This window comes from Entelurus aequoreus, linkage group LG24, assembly GCF_033978785.1.
Source record: "Entelurus aequoreus isolate RoL-2023_Sb linkage group LG24, RoL_Eaeq_v1.1, whole genome shotgun sequence".
Classification (NCBI taxonomy): domain Eukaryota; kingdom Metazoa; phylum Chordata; class Actinopteri; order Syngnathiformes; family Syngnathidae; genus Entelurus; species Entelurus aequoreus.
In genome coordinates, this window is record NC_084754.1 from 27868474 (window position 1) to 27889367 (window position 20894).

Consider the following 20894-nt stretch of genomic DNA (forward strand, 5'->3'; position numbering starts at 1 on the left):
ATGTTGTTGTTACGATAGGCCAGGGGTGCCCATTACGTCGATCGCGAGCTACCAGTCAATGGCGGAAGGTGTGTCAGTCGAGCGCCAGCCAGGCATTAAAAAAATAGATCTAAAAATTAGCGATCATCAATCTTCACTAAGACGTCACTTTCGTCACTTGATTGACATTCACGGCACCCGAGGATCTTGTGAGATGACGCTGGCTGCTGCCAGATCATTATTAAGAAAAAATGACCGACAGGCGGGCGAGAAACACTTTTTATTTCAACAGACTCTCCCGCCGTCAATTCTCTAAAGACCGACTGCACAGTTCCTGTCTTCACAATAAAAGCCCTGCTTCATCCTGCCTGGGCTAACAAAATAAGAGTCTCCGAAAGCTAACACGCACAAACTAGCAAGCTACGGAGTTTGCCGCCAATGTATTTCTTGTGAAATGTATAAAAACGAGTATGGAAGCTGGACAAATAAGATGCCAAAATTCAACTACTTTCATGTGGTATTGGACAGAAAGGAGGACTTTTTTTCTCCTCCATTTGAAAATATGGACATTTTTAGCACTTCTGTCTGATTCCAATCAATGCAAGTCATCAGAATCAGGTAATATACCAATTTATAAGCTTGTCTTCATGAAAGAAAGGAATATATATGTTAAACATGCTTGTGTTATCATTAAACACATTTAACTTGTTGATAAAATTTCTCTTTCATAAATAAATAAATATAAATTATATATATGAATGAGGTAGATCCCTTCGACTTGATCAATTGAAAAGTAGCTCGCCTGGAGAAAAATTGTGGGCACCCCTGTGATAGGGTATACGGTACAGTCAATGATAGCTTAAGTTAGCAGTTAAACTTTTCCAAATGGCTTTAAAAAGCTGACGACACACAAAGTGTTACATGAGGCATAGTTTACATGCTAAAAGCCAAAAGAGGGCGGGATAAGATACTTACAACATTTTGGAAAATTAGCGGCCTTTAGGCAACCACTTAAGGTTGCAAACATCCCTTTTATGCTTTCAATGACATATGTTCTCTTTAAAGTATTTTGGTATGCTGGATTGTGAATCGTGTTTTGGGGAGTAAATGTTGTGCTTCAACAACTTTACTGCAAAGTGGCTTAGGCTATGTCAGGGGTCGGCAACCTTTACCACTCAAAGAGCCATTTTGGAAAGTTTCACAAATTAAAGAAAACAATGGGAGCCACAAAAAATTTTTGAAAATTTAAAATGAAAAACACTGCATACAAAGCTTAAATTGCTTTGCGCTATGTTAACCAGGGGTCTCTGACACACGCACCGGCACGCATCCTAATAAGGAAATTTAATGTTAGTGCGGCCCGCGACTTTTAATTGAATGGCGCTTGATAGCGTCTTTCTTGCCAATCCTCTCAATTTTCCGGGAGACTCCCAAATTTCAGGACGTGCTGGCACTGCTTTTAGCGCCCTCTACAGCCTGCCCAAACAGCGTACCTGCTTGGCCACATGTTGAATGCAGCTTTTGCTTGCTCACGTAAGTGCCAGCAAGGCATACTTGTTCAACAGCCACACAGCTTACACTGACGGTAGTCGTACAAAAACAACTTTAACACTGTTACGTTACAAATATGCGCCACACTTTGAACCCACACCAAAAAAGAATGACAAACACATTTCTGGAGAACATCTGCACTATAACACAACATAAACACAACAAAACAAATACCCAGAATCCCATGCAGCCCTAACTCTTCCGCTCAACCGACGCACGGAGAGGGGGGGTTGATGTGTGGGGGGGTTTGGTGGTAGCGGGGGTGTATAATGTAGACCGGGAGAGTTAGGGCTGCATGGGATTCTGGGTATTTGTTGTGTTGTGTTACGGTGCGGATGTTCTCCAGAAATGTTTTTGTCATTCTTTTTTGGTGTGGGTTCACAGTGTGGCGCATATTTGTAACGTAACAGTGTTAAAGTTGTTTTATACGGCTACCGTCAGTGTAAGCTGTGTGGCTGTTGAGCAAGTATGCCTTGCTGTCGCCTACGTGTGCAAGTAAAAGCAACATATAACATGTTTGTAAATGCTATAGAGGACAATTAATGCAGTGCCATTAGGGCACGCCCTTGATTAAGTAATTAGAGTGAAAATAGGATAATATTTGCCCTGGAAGATTTCTAGGAGAGGCAGTCTCCTGGGAAAATCGGGGGGGGGGGTTCGTTAAGTATACTGGGAAAACCGGGAGGGTCGGCAAGTATGCAGCTGAGCCGCATCAGAGTGGTCAAAGAGCCGCATGCGGCTCCGGAGCCGCGGGTTCCCGACCCCTGGGCTATGTCTACACTAAGCCGGATAACCCCTTAAACAAATAATTATTTAGCCTAAGCCCCATTTCGGCCACACTAAACCAGCGTTTAAGGTTCCCCTCTTGGGACATAATTTTACACGGGTAAGTGCGCCGTGTATTTCTTGAATCTCCGGTTCTTAGCTTTGTATTGTATTTGTACTCATTGATCATTTACAAACTGAGTTCGGAAAGGAAGTGATGCCAGAAAGACAGCGTCCCACACAGGAAGTGACATCAGAAAGAAAGCGCCACAGCCAGCTTCATAATAAAGCCGTTTCGTAACTCGGAGCTAACCACTGGAAATATGGAGGCGAGTCATCCAGACATGCCCGTGTTTCTCATTCTTCTACATGTACAGACGCTTGTGGAAATCACACATGAATACCTTAAGAGAAAGCGATTGCAGCTATTTGGGATACAACACTTCTCAGACGGCAAGAGAACTTTCGAATGTCTAGGTCAGCTGTGATTCTACTTACCGAAAAACTTTGTCCCTTTGTCGAAGGAGAGTCAACGAGAATGCGGGCTACCGTGGATGTGATAAAAAAGGTAGCATGTGCTTTCTATTATCTGGCTGTCGAGGGAAGACTACGGAAAACGGCAAATGCATTTGGACTGGCCAAGCAGACTGTATCAGTTATTGTCCGCCATGTATGTCATGGACTCAACGTCTAGGTCCAGAGTATATAAAGTCACCAAAAACAAATGGACAATGAAGGTGAAGGTAAAAGAGTGAGGAGTGTCCTGACCAGATATCTAGATCCCTAGATTGATTGTTGTCAAATGTTCTTTAAATACACATTAGTAGGCTAAATGAACCTCTTCAACATGTTCTTTATCACATTGTTTACTTTCACGTGTCCAATAAAGATTTTATTAATTTATGATGGCTCAGGTGTGATTCACTACAATAGGGCCCCACAGCACACTGGATTCCAGTTAATTGAAATACCACCAAACTGGATATTGTTCAGATAAGTTAAATTTAAAAACTTGCACACAAAGCACAAAGGTGACTATGACGTGTACATTTTCCGTGCATGCGTACTAGGTCGCGTTGCGCCGGCTGACGGAGGGCGGGAGGGGGTCTTAAACGACCATTGTGTGTGTGTGTGGACAAGGATAAGGTTAGGTTAGGTGGGATGTACCCTGGATAACCTTAGTGTAAACTGGGGCCTTAGTGGGTAGCACGGCCATCAAATAACTTCACCAAGACACTTCACCCACCATGTAAAGCGCTTTAAGACAATTGTGAAAAAGTGCTACATAAATATAAATTGTTCATGCTTTCGTTCATGCTGCGATTATTGGAAGGAGTCTCGGACACTAATTGAATCAAGCAGGGTTGTCAAACTCAATCACACAGGTGGCCAACATTTCAAGCACACACCAGTGAATGTGTTTTATGTGGAGAGAGATTTGTTTAAACTCTATTTGTGTTGATTGTTTTTTTATTTTGATTAACAATGGTGTGGAGAAAATGTGCATTTTTGAAATTACCTACATTCGTGACCTTTTGTTTTCCTGCTTGAAGAGTTCAAATTTTCTGGGAGTCTATGACTGGTAAATTGACTGAGCGCCTGGAAACAAAGGGCTTAGATCAGGGGTGTCAAACTCATTTTAGATCGGGGGCCACATGGAGAAAAATCTACTCCAAAGTGGGCCAGACTGGTAAAATCTCAGCACGATAACTTAAAAATAAAGACAACTTCAGATTTTTTTCTTTGTTTAAAAATAGAACAAGCACATTCTGAAATTGTACAAATCCTAACGTTTTTTTTTTTACACTTCGATGTTGCGGTTAATAGTATTCTACCTTTATTTGACGTTATTTATATTTTCTGAATAAATTATGTGATATTGTTAATCAGTCAACTCATTGGTGTTAATTTTTAGTCTATCAAGATAAAAAAAAGTATATCAAAATCAAATTACAGGATGTTATTTATGTAGTTTGATCATTTTCCTCGACTGATGTACTAACATCATGTGGTTTATTTTGTACATAGGTAGCATCATCTACAAAGATACAAATAATTGCTATTTCGACATCTAGTGGACACATTTAGAACAGCTGTTTCTTTCATTGAAACATTTCAGATTAATTTTCATACTTAGCAAACTCATCCCACAGGCCGGATAAAACCTGTTCGCGGGCCTGATCCGGCCCTCGGGCCGTTCGTTTGACACCCCTGGCTTTGATACTATGGGAGAGAACCGTTTTGTATGCACTTTTAATAAAGTGATTGTTGATCCACAACCTCATCAATACTATAATTACACTTGTGATTTAGGGCTATATAAATAAACATTGATTGACTGATTGATTGATAATGTATACACACACACAAAAACATCAGGATCTGGGAGGTTTGTAATTTCAGTCGGGATGTTAAAGTTAAGTTAAAGTTAAAGTACCAATGATTGTCACACACACACTAGGTGTGGTGAAATTTGTCCTCTGCATTTGACCCATCCCCTTGATCACCCCCTGGAAGGTGAGGGGAGCAGTGGGGAGCAGTGGGCAGCAGCGGTGCCGCGCCCGGGAATCATTTTGGTGATTTAACCCCCAATTCCAACCCTTGATGCTGAGTGCCAAGCAGGGAGGTAATGGGTCTCATTTTTATAGTCTTTGGTAAGACCCGGCCGGGGTTTGAACTCACAACCTACCGATCTCAGGGCGGACACTCTAACCACTAGGCCACTGAGTAGGTCAGTAGATAAATGCAATTACAGGTACATACTGTCAACATTTGCGTTCCACAATATGGGAAATGGGGGGAAAAAAAGTCATATATTCGCAACAAAATAATAAAAATAGAAAATCATAATAATACATGCTTTACATTGGATTTGAACCTTATGTCCTTGCCCAAAAGACCGTGTCTTTAACCATTGCGCCATCAGGTTCTCTGGTTTTGGAATTTAATAACCACAGTTTCCTTGGGAGAAACTGCAGTATTGCATAAATGAAAATTAAAAAAAACAATTCTAGGGTCCTTCACAACGCTTATAGTTGAGACATTAACTGGCTCATATCATCTCATCCTCAATGTTACAGAACGTTTGAGGAAGTGTGAGCTGCTGCTCTTTCTTCTTTAGTTAAAGATAAGTGTCATATTTGTCAAGATATTTACACAAAGTTTTTCGATTTTTGGCAGACATTCGCCGCTGCATGCGCCGGAAGTTCAACACCTTTGAAATAGAAGAGTTAATTCAAGCATTAACAGTAAATAACATCCCACTTTGACCTAGATTGCACAGTGATTCTACATGGAAAATCTCATGAAATCAGATGGTAATGAGCTTTCCCTAGATACAGTAGAGGGTATCCAGAAAGATGGGACTTTTCACTCTTTGCTCCTTAAACACGTGGATGTGCATTACCTTCTCACTAAGTCACATTGATTACCAATGCTACATATACAGTCTGAGAAATGGAATATATATACAGTATCATCCATGTGTTTCTGTCACAACATTTCAAGTGTTGTGTTTGAGTATCTGGGTCATCACGCCAAAGATTTATACCGCTTTCATTAAACATTAACTGACTCTAAGTATATTTCAATGTTTCTGTCTCTTGAAAGTACAGGTAAGTTCCACATTACTTCATTGATATGTCTCTGATTCCTGCGCTCACCTAAATTGACAAGATGTTGGCCTCATTTTGGTCAAATGAGCAGATGGTCAGTCAGACCAAATTGGGTACCAATGACCTAAATAAACTGCAAATGCATCGCAGCATTTTAGCTTTCATAATCAACTTAAATCTGATCTGGTACTTCCCCAAGGTACTAAAGCACAGATTCAAATGTAGAAGAAGAAGCTGGAACTTTGTTTTTTTGTTTACTATGTTACTATATATATTTGATCAAAATCTTAATAGAAAAGGGATGAAAAAAATACGAATCGTAAAAAGTACAGTGAGTAACTGAATAAGAAAGTGATTTTAACATTAACTTTCTATGTTAAAAAAGGTCCAGTTGCCGAAACCCAAAGTCTTTTTGAGCCCAATAAATATATAACTTTTGTGTAATATTTTTACTCTACTGTGAGTAATATCTTTCAAATGCTAGATGGACATGACAGGGAAGATTGTGCAACAGTAGTTTGATGAATTGTTTTCCTATAAGATTCAGAGACTTTGTCAAATAAAAGTCTGTGACTAGACCGTGAATACAACTTTTATTTAACATGAGTCTTTTCCAAATCTTCAAAGTCTCAAAAAGAAATGAGAGTGGTATTGTTACTGTGGTAAAGTCAATGCAGGGTAAAACTATTGACAAATATTAAATAAAGGCTTGTATCTTACCGATGTGACATACTGTATGTCCCGGCACAATTTGGTCTCTCGAGGGAAGTCTGCGAGATCCAGGAAGTTGTCCACCACCACTTGACCAATCAAATCATGTCGAGTGAACCTATCAAAGTCATAGACGCTGAAGTGCAGCTTACGGCTCGACAACTCGGTGTAGGCCACTGGGAAAAGAAACACCTCATCAAATATTGGGTTGAGAGTCTTGCGGTGCACCTTAGTCTGGTGCTTGGTTTTACGGTCAGGAAGCAAATAGATCTTGACGTAAGGATCAGAAGTCCCTGAGAAGTCCTTGGCAGGTAGATCTTGAGCCTTGTGAATCTTCACTATCAGCTGCTCCAGATCAAAGTCAAACTTAAGAATGAAATGGAGACATCCACAGCTGTCTGATCTACGTCCGTCGTCTTGATCTACAGAACGTTGTTTGTAAAGCTCAGGTTTGAGCCGACCTAGGCCGGTCAGACTCTCCTGGCGCTGGAACTGAGCAGGGTTGAAGTCTGGATTGGACAGGTTCATCTGACGGCGGATGGAGTTGTGGCTGGATAAAAAAGTAACAATAAAATGTATTCAGATACTGATAAAGATTGGTTTGTTTATCAATTAAATTTGTGGTATTTAGGAAAAAAAATTGACAACCAAAAGAAATTTGTGACATGCAATTTGGGCACCTCAATAGTAGGAAGTAGACTAGCATTTTTCCAACTAATGAGGGGTACCTTTCACATTTGAATCAATAAGGTACCAATTCCTGGTACCAGGGAATCGATACCGATACGAGAGATGTCCCGATACCAATATTTTGGTACCTGTACTAAAATGTATATCGATACTTTTCGATGAACATTAGTTGCATGCTATTTTATAAATTAATTTTAAAACATTATTATAAAAATGATAATGAAAGAAAAATGTGATGATGATATTTTTTACAGGTTTGACACATTTCCCTTGTGGATCAATAAAGTTTGTCTAAGTCTAAGTCTATGACTGGCCTTTTGAGGGCACCTTTAAAGTATTGTGATAAACATTTGTTCAAAAACTTACGTACGGTATCTGGAAAATATTATTTGTGCGGAAACTTAATAAATTGCATGTAAAGCATCCACAAGGGTAACATATTAGAATCATCTTAATAATTTGTTACAATGGGATATTTGTTACCACTAGGATATAATCAATAAGCCTCTGTGCAGCTCACAGTTAGTGTAGAAGATGAAGCGCCATAACGCTATAAGTTCACATCAAGCAAAATAAATGGCTACTTAAATATATATGCCATGTCTTTCTTTGTTCAACCTTTGTCGTAATTGATAGAGGGTCCACGTGTACTAACCGTACTGATGATGTGGGTTCAGTAATTTGTCTCTGCACTCTGTCTCTGGCTATAGTGTGGGCTTGGATATGGTCCACATTGGCCTGAGTCTCCAGAGGGATGTCAGGTGATGTGTGGCTGATTTTTAGAGCCGACTCCGGGACAGCCATAGCCAACGAGGGGCCTGCGGGTTCTTTCGTGCAGCCATCTTCACTGTACTCACGGTCATCCCCGTCCACCTGTGAACAAATAGTTCTTAATAGAGTGGTAGACATCTGTCCTGTAGAAGCTCAGTGCAAAATGGCAAGTGACAGGAAAGTTGGAGTCTTAAATGGGAACTGTACTTTTTTGGGGGAATTTTGCCTTTTGTTTACCATTCTTATGTAGGACAAGCACACATGTGTTTTTTTTTATTTTTTTAATGCATTCTAACTAGTAAATAAATGCGATCAAAAGTCTGCTTACAAAGGCGCTCTATTCTGCCTATAAAGCGCTTAAAAAAAAATCCAAACACCTTTATCAATGTTTTATATACATGCTTTAAGTATATATTTATATAGAAATATATATAGAAATATATACATTATATATATATATATATATATATATATATATATATATATATATATATATATATATATATATATATATATATATATATATATATATATATATATATACAGTCGCGATCAAAAGTTTACATACACTTGTAAATAACATAATGTCATGGCTCTCATGAGTTTCCAATACCTTCGACAACTCTTTATTTTTTTGTGATAAAAGTGATTGGAGCACATACTTGAGCACATACCACATAACTTTCCTCCAGAAGGTCTTTGTCTATGCGATGTCAGATGAAACAAAAATTGAGCTGTTTGGCCACAATACCCAGCAATATATTCGGAGGAGAAAAGGTGAGGCCTTTAATCCCAGGAACACCATGCCCACCGTCAAGCATGGTGATAGTAGTATTATGCTCTGGGCCTGTTTTGCTGCCAATGGAACTGGTGCTTTACATGGGACAATGAAAAAGGAGGATTACCTCCAAATTCTTCAGGACAACCTAAAATCATCAGCCAGAGGTTGGGTCTTGGACGCACTTGGGTGTTCCAACAGGACAATGACCCCAAACTAAGGGTGTAACGGTACGTGTATTTGTATTGAACCGTTTCGGTACGGGGGTTTCGGTTCTGTGGTGTACCGAACGAGTTTCCACATGGACATATTAAGTAGCGTACCGCACGTTGTGTAAACAATGCACGCCGAGGCACAACACACGGCATGCTAGCAACGACCGGGCTACGATAGACTGACCATACGTCCTCTTTTCACCGGATATGACCTCTTTTGCGGAGCTGTCAAGGCGGAGTTTCTTAAATGCCTCAAATGTCCGGCATTTTGAGTTAGGGTTGTGTGTATTTTCAATGTACTTTCAGGGTTAAGAAGGGGTTAAAAACAAAAAACAAATGGTGGAGGTGTGCAAAGAGCGAGAGAGTTATGATAAACGCGCATTTTTATCGATAGATTTATCAGATTTAATTTTTGATTATCTATAGCAAGGGTGTCAAAAGTGTGCCATTTGCGGCCCACAGCTAATGTTTTAAAGGCCCACGGCACATTCTAAAAATATTTTTAAAATAAACAAAAATATAACAAAAGTGAAATAAAAAAGCTTAAAGGTTAAATGTAATTTAGAAAAAGTTGCAATGTTGACTAATAAAACAAAGCGTTTTTTTTTCTTTCAAACTGTCATTGCTCAAAACATAATATTGAATCAAAATCAACGTTATTATGAATTATTGACCTATCCAAGGTTGCGATTACTTCACATCAAATATTCCACTAAGAAAAATATTTTTGGTGGAAGATTTTGCAAATTTGGTAAATAAATAACCCAAAAATGTATATTTTGTTGTTTTCTTACTGTACCGAAAATGAACCGAACCGTGACCTCTTAACCAAAATGTTTGTGTACCGTTACACCCTTACCCGAAACACACGTCAAAAGTGTTAAAGAAATGGCTAAATCACGCTAGAATTAAGGTTTTAGAATGGCCTTCCCAATGTCCTGACTTAAACATGTGGACAATGCTGAAGAAACAAGTCCATGTCAGAAAACCAACACATTTAGCTGAACTGCACCAATTTTGTCAAGAGGAGTGGTCAAAAACTCAACCAGAAGCTTGCCAGAAGCTTGTGGATGGCTACCAAAAGCGCCTTATTGCAGTGAAACTTGCCAAGGGACATGTAACCAAATATTAACATTGCTGTATGTATACTTTTGACCCAGCAGATTTGGTCACATTTTCAGTAGACCCATAATAAATTCATAAAAGAACCAAATTTCATGAATGTTTTTTGTGACCAACAAGTATGTGCTCCAATCACTCTATCACAAAAACAAAAGAGTTGTGAAATTATTGGAAACTCAAGACAGCCATGACATTATGTTCTTTACTAGTGTATGTAAACTTTTGATCGCGACCGTATATAATGTAGCAACAGGCACATTCATAATAAGATGCAATATTTATGAATATTTTGGTCATTGTAAGCATACAGCAGCCCAGTGGTTTAAAAAAACGCATCACAACGTTCACTTTGTCCTTCGACAACATCACTGATTACTGCTCTCTGCAGACTTCATGGGAGCCAACAAACATAATAAAACCTTACTTACTGTACAATGTCTGCAGGTTTGACGCTGACTCTCAGGGTGTGGTCTTATTCCTGTTTAGATGAAGAATGACTCATAATCCTCGCGAAGAAAGGGGGGTTGAACCGAGCGTCTTTTCGTGTTTTCTCGCCATTTTTCCGTGTCTAAATTGGATGCCAAAGTTGACCAATTTCTTGGATTATGTCGTCATCCTTCTACTGTGCACGTGAGAGGCATGATTTATGATCTAGAATAAACTTTCACGATTTTCGAGGCGAGAAAGCAGCTCACCAGCTGATGATGTCAACGTAGCAGCAACAAGCTTGTTTGTTTTCTGTGACAATGCGCTGCTAAAATTAGTGTGTCTGCGTTAGCACGTATAATAACAATATCACTAATACTCGGTTAAAATTCAGGTCATGCCTTGTAAATTGAGTAAAGTTTGCGCTTTTTGGATGTTTTTTTTGGAGGGCTTCATGGACGGAAAAGACGACTTCCCATTGGCTCCAATTTAAGTAAACTTTTATTTATTTATTTAAGAGTTAGAATGCATTAAAAAAAAAATTACATCTGTCTTCTTGTCTCTCATAAGGATTGTGAACGATAGGCAAAATTCCCCCGAAAATGCAGTTTCTCTTTCATGTAACGAGACTCACAAACTGTGCTTTGCTTCTGCACATGCGTGTCTTTCATACTGTACATCAGGGGTCCCCAAACTACGGCCCCCCAGCATCCAAAATCCGGCCCACGGAAAGTCCCAAGTTAAAAAAAAAATAAAAAAAATGTATTTGTATTTATTTATTTTTTGTATTTATTTTTTGTCTAATCCATTTTCAACTGCTTGTTACTCTCGCTGTCTCCTAGCCGCTCAGGCAAATCATATTGTCTAAAAATAAATTTTCCCATCGATAATGTGACAATGTTAAATGTTGATGAACATCAATGTTAATTGATGTTAAATGACAAAACTGATTAACTCGCTGGAATATAAAGACAATATATATATATATATATATATATATACATATATATATATATATATATATATATATATATATATATATATATATATATATATATATATATATATATACATATATACATATATATATATATATATATATATCGCTGGAATATAAAGACAATGTATATATATATACATTGCCTTTATATTCCAGCGTATATATATATATATATATATATATATATATATATATATATATATATATATATATATACATTGTCTTTATATTCCAGCGTATATATATATATATATATATATATATATATATATATATATATATATATATATATATATATATATATATATAGATATATATACAGCCCGGCCCCTGGCCAAATTTTTTTAACCCAATGCGGCCCCCGAGTCAAAAAGTTTGGGGACCCCTGCTGTACATCATCAAAGGAGGAATATTTATCTTGATATACAGAACAAACTGTCAAACTAACACAGAAGGTTGAAAAGTGTGATGCATAAAATGAACTGGTAAAAAGACCCGACTGCCTCCTGTTATTTTGCCAGTGTGTTTTTTTAAGGCCTGACTTTACGAGCTAAAAAATGTGTTATGCAGATGTTTCTTCAATGGTGACAAGCGGACCGGAAATAATTTATTTTTGCTATTGTTAGTTAAACTACAGTATGAGTAAAATACGGGATCGGGAGCATACCGGGAAAGAAGGTTGACAGACATGGGAATCATTTCTATCATTTTGTCATGATACTAAGGTAATGTACTGATACACATTTATGAGAGCTTTTTTAATCTTACCTCTGTTAGGACAGGCTGTTGGTCCCCTCCCAGAAAATGTGCCCCTTTGAGGACATCTGGGAGAAAACGGCCACTCAGGGGTAGCCAGCAAAGTTTCCATGATACAAATAGAGAGACGCTGAATAGAGCCAGACCGCAGGTGGTCACCAGCAGGGACAACAGGCTCACAGATACATCTGCAGATAAAAGACAGTGAGAGGCTCAGTGAACTATGAACACGTTTCCAGTGACTAAACAGCAGTACAGGCAAACCAGCACATGGGAGTAGGGACTTTGTTTACTCCGAATTACAGTACATCTGTACTAACTACATTCATAATTAGACATTAGACCAGGGGTCACCAACCTTTTTGAAACCAAGAGCTACTTCTTGGGTACTGATTAATGCGAAGGGCTACCAGTTTGATACACACTTAGATAAATTGCCAGAAATAGCCAATTTGCTCAATTTACCTTTAACTCTATGTTATTATTCATAATTAATGATACTTACACTTAATTGAATGGTTTAAAAGACGAGAAAACATGAAAAAAATGACAATTAAATTTTGAAACATAGTTTATCTTCAATTTCGACTCTCTAAAATTCAAAATTCAACTGAAAAAAAGAAGAGAAAAACTAGCTAATTCGAATGTTTTTGAAAAAATTTAAAAAATAATTTATGGAACATCATTAGTAATTTTTCCTGATTAAGATACATTGTAGAATTTTGATGACATGTTTTAAATAGGTTAAAATCCAATCTGCACTTTGTTAGAATATATAACAAATTGGACCAAGCTATATTTCTAACAAAGACAAATCATTATTTATTCTAGATTTTCCAGAACAAGAATTTTAAAATAAAATTCAAAAGACTTTGAAATAAGATTTAAATTTGATTCTACAGATTTTCTAGATTTGCCAGAATAATTTTTTTGAATTTTAATAATAATAAGTTTGAAGAAATATTTGACAAATATTCTTTGTCGAAAAAACAGAAGCTAAAATGAAGAATTAAATTAACATTTATTTATTATTCTTTACAATAGAAAAAATTTATTTACTTGAACATTGATTTAAATTGTCAGGAAAGAAGAGGAAGGAATTTAAAAGGTAAAAAGGTATATGTGTTTAAAAATCCTAAAATCATTTTTAAGGCTGTATTTTTTCTCCAAAATTGTCTTTCTGAAAGTTATAAGAAGCAAAGTAAAAACATTAATGAATTTATTCAAACAAGTGAAGACCAAGTCTTTAAAATATTTTCTTGGATTTTCAAATTCTATTTGAGTTTTGTCTCTCTTAGAATTAAAAATGTCGGGCAAAGCGAGACCAGCTTGCTAGTAAATAAATACAATTTAAAGAATAGAGGCAGCTCACTGGTAAGTGCTGCTATTTGAGCGATTTTTAGAACAGGCCAGCGGGCGACTCATCTGGTCCTTACGGGCTACCTGGTGCCCGCGGGCACCGCGTTGGTGACCCCTGCATTAGACTCTTTTGAATGACATCACCAAGTACTAGGGTTGTACGATTTACCAGTAGTAGTATAGTACTGCGATACTAATGAATCATATTTGGTACTATACCGCCTCTGAAATGTAACGGCCCGAGTACAGTAGCGTATCTAGTCGATACTACTATGATTACGTCGATATTATTTGGCATCACAACATCTTCTTTTGTTTAGTTTTTATTTATATTATGTTTATAAACTCAGGAAATATGTCCCTGGACACATGAGGACTTTGAATATGACCAATGTATGATCCTGTATTGACTTGGTATCGGATTGATGCCCAAATTCGTGGTATTATCCAACAGAACAACAGAAGAATAAGTGATTATTACATTTTAACAGAAGTTTAGATAGAACATGTTAAAAGAGAAAGTAAGCAGATATTAACAGTAAATGAACAAGTAGATTAATAATTCATATTCTACCAGTTGTCCTTAATAATTCTGACAAAATAATAGAATAGAAAATGACACAATAGGTTACTGCATACGTCAGCAGCTAAATTAGGACCCTTTGTTTGCTTACTTACTAATAAAAGACAAGTTGTATGGTCACTATTTCAATTAAGGACAAACTTGCAATAAGAAACATATATTTAATGTACCGTAAGATGTTTTGTTAAAATAAAGCCAATAATGCAATTTTTTGTGGTCCCCTTTATTTAGAAAAATATCGAAATAATTTTGGTACCGGTACGAAAATATTGTTATCGAGACAACACTACCAGGTACTATGTTTATTATTGCAGTTGTTTTGCACTCATGGATCAATCTGCACTGAATTATACTGACAGATTGGTTTTAATGTATTGGATAACTTTTAAGCCGCGTAACAGTGGCAAATAAATACATCATTGATAAAGCTCATTCTACTATGCAGGTGTAACAAATCACCAACACGTGTATTTTCACATTAAGATTCTGCAGCATTATATAATCTGAAATGTTTGATGCAATGTCCAAATAAATGTTCTAAATCTCACTGCTTCTTGTCTTGTCAACACTCACTATGTTTCCATGCACTAAAATAGTCTAATTTCTCAAATAGTTTTTGTTGTTGTTGTATTTTCACAACTACATGTGAAGTCCCAGTGTCCATGCACTCTCTCTAATGTGGGGGTGTCAAACTAATTTTAGATGGGGGGCCACATGGAGAAAAATCTACTACCCAAGTGGGCTGGACTGGTAAAATCACGGCACGATAACTTAAAAATAAAGACAACTTCAGATTGTTTTCTTTGTTAAAAAAAAAAACTAGCACATTCTGAAATTGTACAAATCATAATGTTGTTGTTGTTTTTTTTTACAATTACCCGTTGCGGTTTCAATAGGTTATAGGATGCTTGATTAGAGCGAAACTATTTGAGGAATCGGACCAATGTAGTGCATGGACACGTACTGAATGTGACAATGATCAAATAAAGTAGAATTTAGTGGAGAGCTGAGACCATTTACTTGGTCCTACAGCAGCAAAATACTATTAAAAACAACACCTGCATGTTTTAAGGACTTGTTTTCAAATATAACATAGAGGAGGAAACGAACAATTACATTGACAGGAAATGAACTAATGCTATACAGTCAATAGAAAAAGCCACTGATAAAATGGAGCGAGATGCAGGCTGTATACTCAAACTATGTCACCCTCCAAATGTTTTTCTTGAATCGGGTTGAATAAAATAAATCATCCCAAGCATTCATCTAGCATGATCTAAAAATAGCACCCCTCTTAAAAACCCGAAAGGCAAATATTGGGGAAACAGAGTGACATTTGGATATTTAACACTGAGTTTGGAATGAATGTGATGTTTGTCAATCACAACATCTTGAGGTGAAAGTTACACTGCGCCAAAGTGAAGGATTGTTGGCACGGCCAAACCCCGAATTATAAATTGGCAGTACTTGTATGATCCAACTTTGTTCAGGGGAACTTCTTCAAAGCATTCAGACCTATGTTATTCTACACCAAAAATAATTGATTTATTATTCTTCTTTTCCATATTTTGGTGGCTCCACCTTCCACTTTTTTCATCCAATCCCAACCGTTCCAACTTCAAACTGTTCAGTTTATTCAGGAATCCCCGCCTTTCCATCGAACATTTTCCAAAATTCTCGGATTTCCCACAGATCACAGTTTTCAGGGACATTTTCCCATTCAAAGTAATTCGGCTATTTTTCAAACTTACACAATTCCCACATTTTTCAAACAATTCATACAATTCTACCTTCAACACATTGCGCTCATCCTGGAAATTCAAAGTAACATTTTTCCAAGTTACAAAAATTCCAGCATTTGCCAGAATTCCTGGTTTTCCAAGCCCTATTTCCACCCTTTTTCTTTCGACTACTCCTTTCAAATTTTTCAACACATTCCAACCATTCAACTATTAACACCATTCCTTAGTCAGGACAAAAAAAATCGATTTTAATTTAGTTTTTAAACCATAAACATTTCCGGTTATCCCAAAATTCCAGGAATTCCTTAATGCATTGCTCAAATTTAACATGTTACTACTTCAACATTTCTTAATCGAGGCAATCAATTCCAACACCAACCTATTCAGGAAATGTATGCTATTTACAATTTTTTTTTAAATCCTGCTTTTCCCGAAATTACCAAATTTCCAGGAAATTCTCATTGAAATGAATGGGACAGTTTTCAAAATTCCACAATCCCCACATTTCTCCACCGATGTAAACCATTTCACTTTTAACACATTCCACTCATCCTGGAAATTCAAAGTAAAATTTTTTCCAACACCAACCAATCAAGCTCATTCAGGACATTCATACTATTTATCACCTTCAAAAAAATCCCCCTATTTTCCTGAAATTCCAGGAAACTCCTTTTGAAATGAATTTGACAATTTCCAAAATTCCCACATTTACCAACCGATTAAAACCCTTGCCCTGTCAACACATTCCACTCATTCTGGAAATTCAGACTAACACTTTCCCAAGTTCCAAACCAAGTTTCAGTTTTCCTGGAATTTCTGGAATTCTGTAACACTAATTCTCAAATATAAATCGTCAATACGAATACATTTCTCAACTGATTCAAACATCCAATTCAGCTCATTCAGGAAATTCATATTTTTCACCGCCATTTCTTGACTAATTTTGTACGTTTTAACGTCAATATTTTGTTACTTGGCGGCATCTTAGAAGTATGCTAACTCTTTCCTGTCACGTTGAGTTGTTGACGAACCCCAAGATGCAGAGAAGGCGGCAGGCATTGTGCGGAAAAACATTATTTAATGTCCAAAAGTAAAAATAAAGAAAAGACACAAACCAGGAACTAGGAGCCAAACTGGAAAACGGGAAACAGGATCCAGAAAACAGGAACTAGGAACAAAAAACAGCACGCTGCCAACAGCTACAGGATTCAGGGATAAACGACAAAACAGATAGGAGCTGCAATGACAAGTATTACAATGACAATAATCCAGCCCAGACTGGAGGGGAAGGCAGGTTCAAATATCATCTGGCTGATTGACACCAGGTGTGGCCCGGTGCCAATCAGCCACAGCTGAGGGGAAAAAGCACTCAGTAATACAAGCGGGATATGAAGACAAAATAAAAGCACTGATAGGAAACTAAGACAAACCCAACCAAACTGTCAGGGGCAACCCTGACATTTCCATGTTAGCATGTTAGCATTTTGGCTAAATTCAAACATTTTTACCTAATAATCACTTATTTTGTTACATAGCACCATTTTAGTAATATCCTAGGTGTCCTTATTATGCTAATGTTTTAGGCTAGCATTTTAGCTAAATGTATAAGTTGAAAACCAGATAATCATGGATTTTGTAACTTGTTGCCATCTTGGAATAATGCCAGCTGTTCCCCTGTTACCATGTTAATGTTAGCATGCTGACGTTTTATGCTAGCATTTTAGCTTGTTTAATTTTTTTTAAACCTAATGAATATGGATTCTGTTACTTGCTGCTATCTTAGAAGTACGGTAGCTGTTATACTGCTATTGTTAGCATAGCATGTTAACATGCTAGCATTTACACTCATTTTGCACATTTTGACCAAATAGTCAAGGATTTCGTTACTTAGCGGCCATGTTAGAAATATGCTTGCTGTTCCCCTATTAGCATGCTAACCTTTTTGCCAGCATTTTAGCTAATAGGATATCTTCAGAGCACCCATTTATAGATTGCTACTTTTTAACCTCTTGCAGTATGCTAACTTTTCTAACTGTACCAACAGTTGGCATTTCAAGATTCATACTACATTTAAGTACAACTTCTGCTCTACACCTCTTAAACAATTTTAACCTATAAAATGTAACTATTACAACTTTAAAACCATATCTACATCCCACTAGAATTTTACATTTAGTGTCAGCTCTTCAACATTCAAACTATTTGAACATTCAAATAATTTCAACATTCAAACCATATTAACATTCAAACCATTTCAACATTTCAACCATTTCTACATTCATCATACATTCAAATAGCATTTTAGTTCAGCGTCAGCTCTTTAACATTCAAACAATTTCAACGTTCAAACTATTCTTACATTCATTCTACATTCCATGAGCTTTTCAGTTCAGGTTGATCATTGCAGCATGCACACGCAATTTCTTCAGGAATTGCTTCATCTAGTTAGTGATAGTATACAAAATGTGGATTGTTACGTCTAAGCCTTGATTTAAAAAAATGTTATTGGTAAAATGCTTTTGATGATCTGTACATTTCATGTTGTACTTAATGACTGGCGACACATTTTCTGGGTGCACATAAATATTATGTATCCCCTTCTAACTTCATGTGTGATTAATGAAATGAGTCCTAATCCACAAGTTTTGCTGTAAATGATGTTACAGAATAAACCACATGATGTTAGTACACTAACATCATGCTAACTAATTGTAATTACATCTTCTGATAGAATAAAAATTGAGACAAAAGGGAGCATTTTAAAACTCTCCCAGACTCAATTCCACCTATTTGACTGATGAACATTATGACATAATTTATTCATGAAGTATAAATAACAACAAATGAAGATAGATTAATATTAACCACTACTCCTCAAAAAAACATTATGATATATTGTGGCGGGCACTAGGACCATGCTCACACTCAGCAGAATGGGTGTGGTTTTATGTACCTTCTTGGGCACACTATAAAAGTGCATATTGTGTTTTATTGTGTATTCTTATGTTGGCAGTCTTACAATAAAGACCACAAAGAAACAACGCTGTGTTTCTTGCATTTGCCACATTGGTGACCCAGACAATGTTTCACGCAGAAGAGGAAGCTGTGTCTTCATCGGCCATGTCGCCCCAAATCCAGCAACCTGCAACCCCCGCGGGGACAAAGCTTCTGGAGTTCTGGCAGAGCGACCCGGCATCATGGTTCCAGCACATCGAGGCACTTTTCCACCTGCGAGGAATCGCCGGCGACGACTCCCGGTATTACTTGGTCGTAACAGCCCTCGACCAGGCGACCACTCGCCGCGCCATGCAGCTGTTGCGAACGCCTCCACAGCGCGGCAAGTACGCTGCACTCAAGAATCTTCTGCTTCGGAGATTTACTCTAACTGACGCTGAGAGGGCAGATAGACTTCTTTCCCTGCCCGGTTTGGGCGATAGCACCGCCTTGGATCTAATGGACAGTATGCTGTCGCTGCTGGGCTCCGAGGAGGGCGGGTTCATTTTCCCGCATCTTTTCTTGCGGCAGCTACCACCTGCGGCCCGTGCGGTGTTGGCTAACTCCGCTTCTCTGGCCTCCGGCGACTACCGGGGCTTGGCTGAAGAAGCTGACCGGGTGCTTCTGGCTTCCAGACGGTTTGCCGTGCAGAGCGTAGAAGCGCCCCCTCTGCAGACGATGGAGAACGCGGACCCAGCGGTAGTGGCGGGAGTCGCTACCCGGAAAAGGCGCGAAGCGAGCCAGTGCTTCTTCCATCAACGTTTTGGCGCCAAAGCTCGACGGTGTGTCCCTCCATGCTCCTTCACGGCCCCGGGAAACTCCAACGCCAGCGTTCAATAGCAGCTGTGGGCGCCGGCGAAGCAAGTGACCTGCTCTTCATCGCTGACTCGTCGTCAAGGAGACGTTTCCTGGTGGACTCCGGTTCGCAAGTCAGCCTGTTACCTGCCACGGACGCGGACAGGGCGACAGGTGGCTGCGGGCCGCTGCTGAATGCCGCCAACGGCTCGCCGATCGACACTTTCGGCTCCAGGTTGGTGACTGTGTGCTTTCATGGACGCAAATTCCAGTGGGACTTTATCATCGCCGCCATCACGGTTCCCATTATTGGCGCGGATTTTCTGTGTGCTAATGGACTGCTTGTTGATGTTGCTAACCGCCGATTGATTGATGCTGTGTCTTTTTCAACTTTTACATGTAAGGCGGGGGGACTTGGACCGTTAACACACGCTAATTATTTGGTATCTGGTGACGTTTTTCAGCGTTTGCTGGCGGATTTTCCGTCATTAATCACTCCGCTTTTTCCACCGCGGACACTAAGCACGGTGTCGAACATTTCATTCCCACGGTGGGCCCGCCAGTTTTTGCGCGCGCGCGCCGTCTTGACGCAGCTAAATCGACCATTGCTAAAGAGGAGTTTGCTACTATGGAGCGTTTAGGCATCGTTAGGCGTTCTAATAGCCCGTGGGCCTTGCCCTTGCACATGGTGCCCAAGTCAGACGGTTCCTGGCGGCCTTGTGGGGATTTTCGCCGCCTTAACAACATCACAACGCACGATCGCTACCCTATTCCGCACATCCAGGACTTTTCGGCGCGCCTGGCTGGCGCCGCCATTTTCTCGAAGGTAGACTTAGTTCGTGGTTACCACCAGGTGCCGGTGCGTGCCAAGGACGTGCCCAAGACCGCAGTAATAACCCCGTTTGGGCTTTTTGAGTTCCTGCGTAAGCCTTTTGGCCTGAAGGGGGCAGCACAAACCTTTCAGAGATTAATGGACTCAGTTTTGCGCGACCTCAATTTTGTGTTTGTTTATCTGGACGACATTTTAGTGGCGAGCCCTTCAG

At 38.6% G+C, this 20894-nt stretch overlaps 1 protein-coding gene across 2 annotated transcripts in view; it reads right to left on the reverse strand.

The window, feature by feature from the left end:
- syt9b (synaptotagmin IXb) overlaps positions 1-20894 on the reverse strand; it is a 107208-nt gene that overhangs the window by 36048 nt on the left and 50266 nt on the right. For both annotated transcript variants that reach the window (XM_062035948.1, XM_062035947.1), the window contains 3 exons: positions 12391-12566; positions 7966-8183; positions 6630-7170 (listed from right to left, as the gene is read on the reverse strand). In XM_062035948.1, the coding sequence (XP_061891932.1) occupies positions 6630-7170; positions 7966-8183; positions 12391-12566 (935 nt within the window). The remainder of the gene's footprint in view (positions 1-6629; positions 7171-7965; positions 8184-12390; positions 12567-20894) is intronic.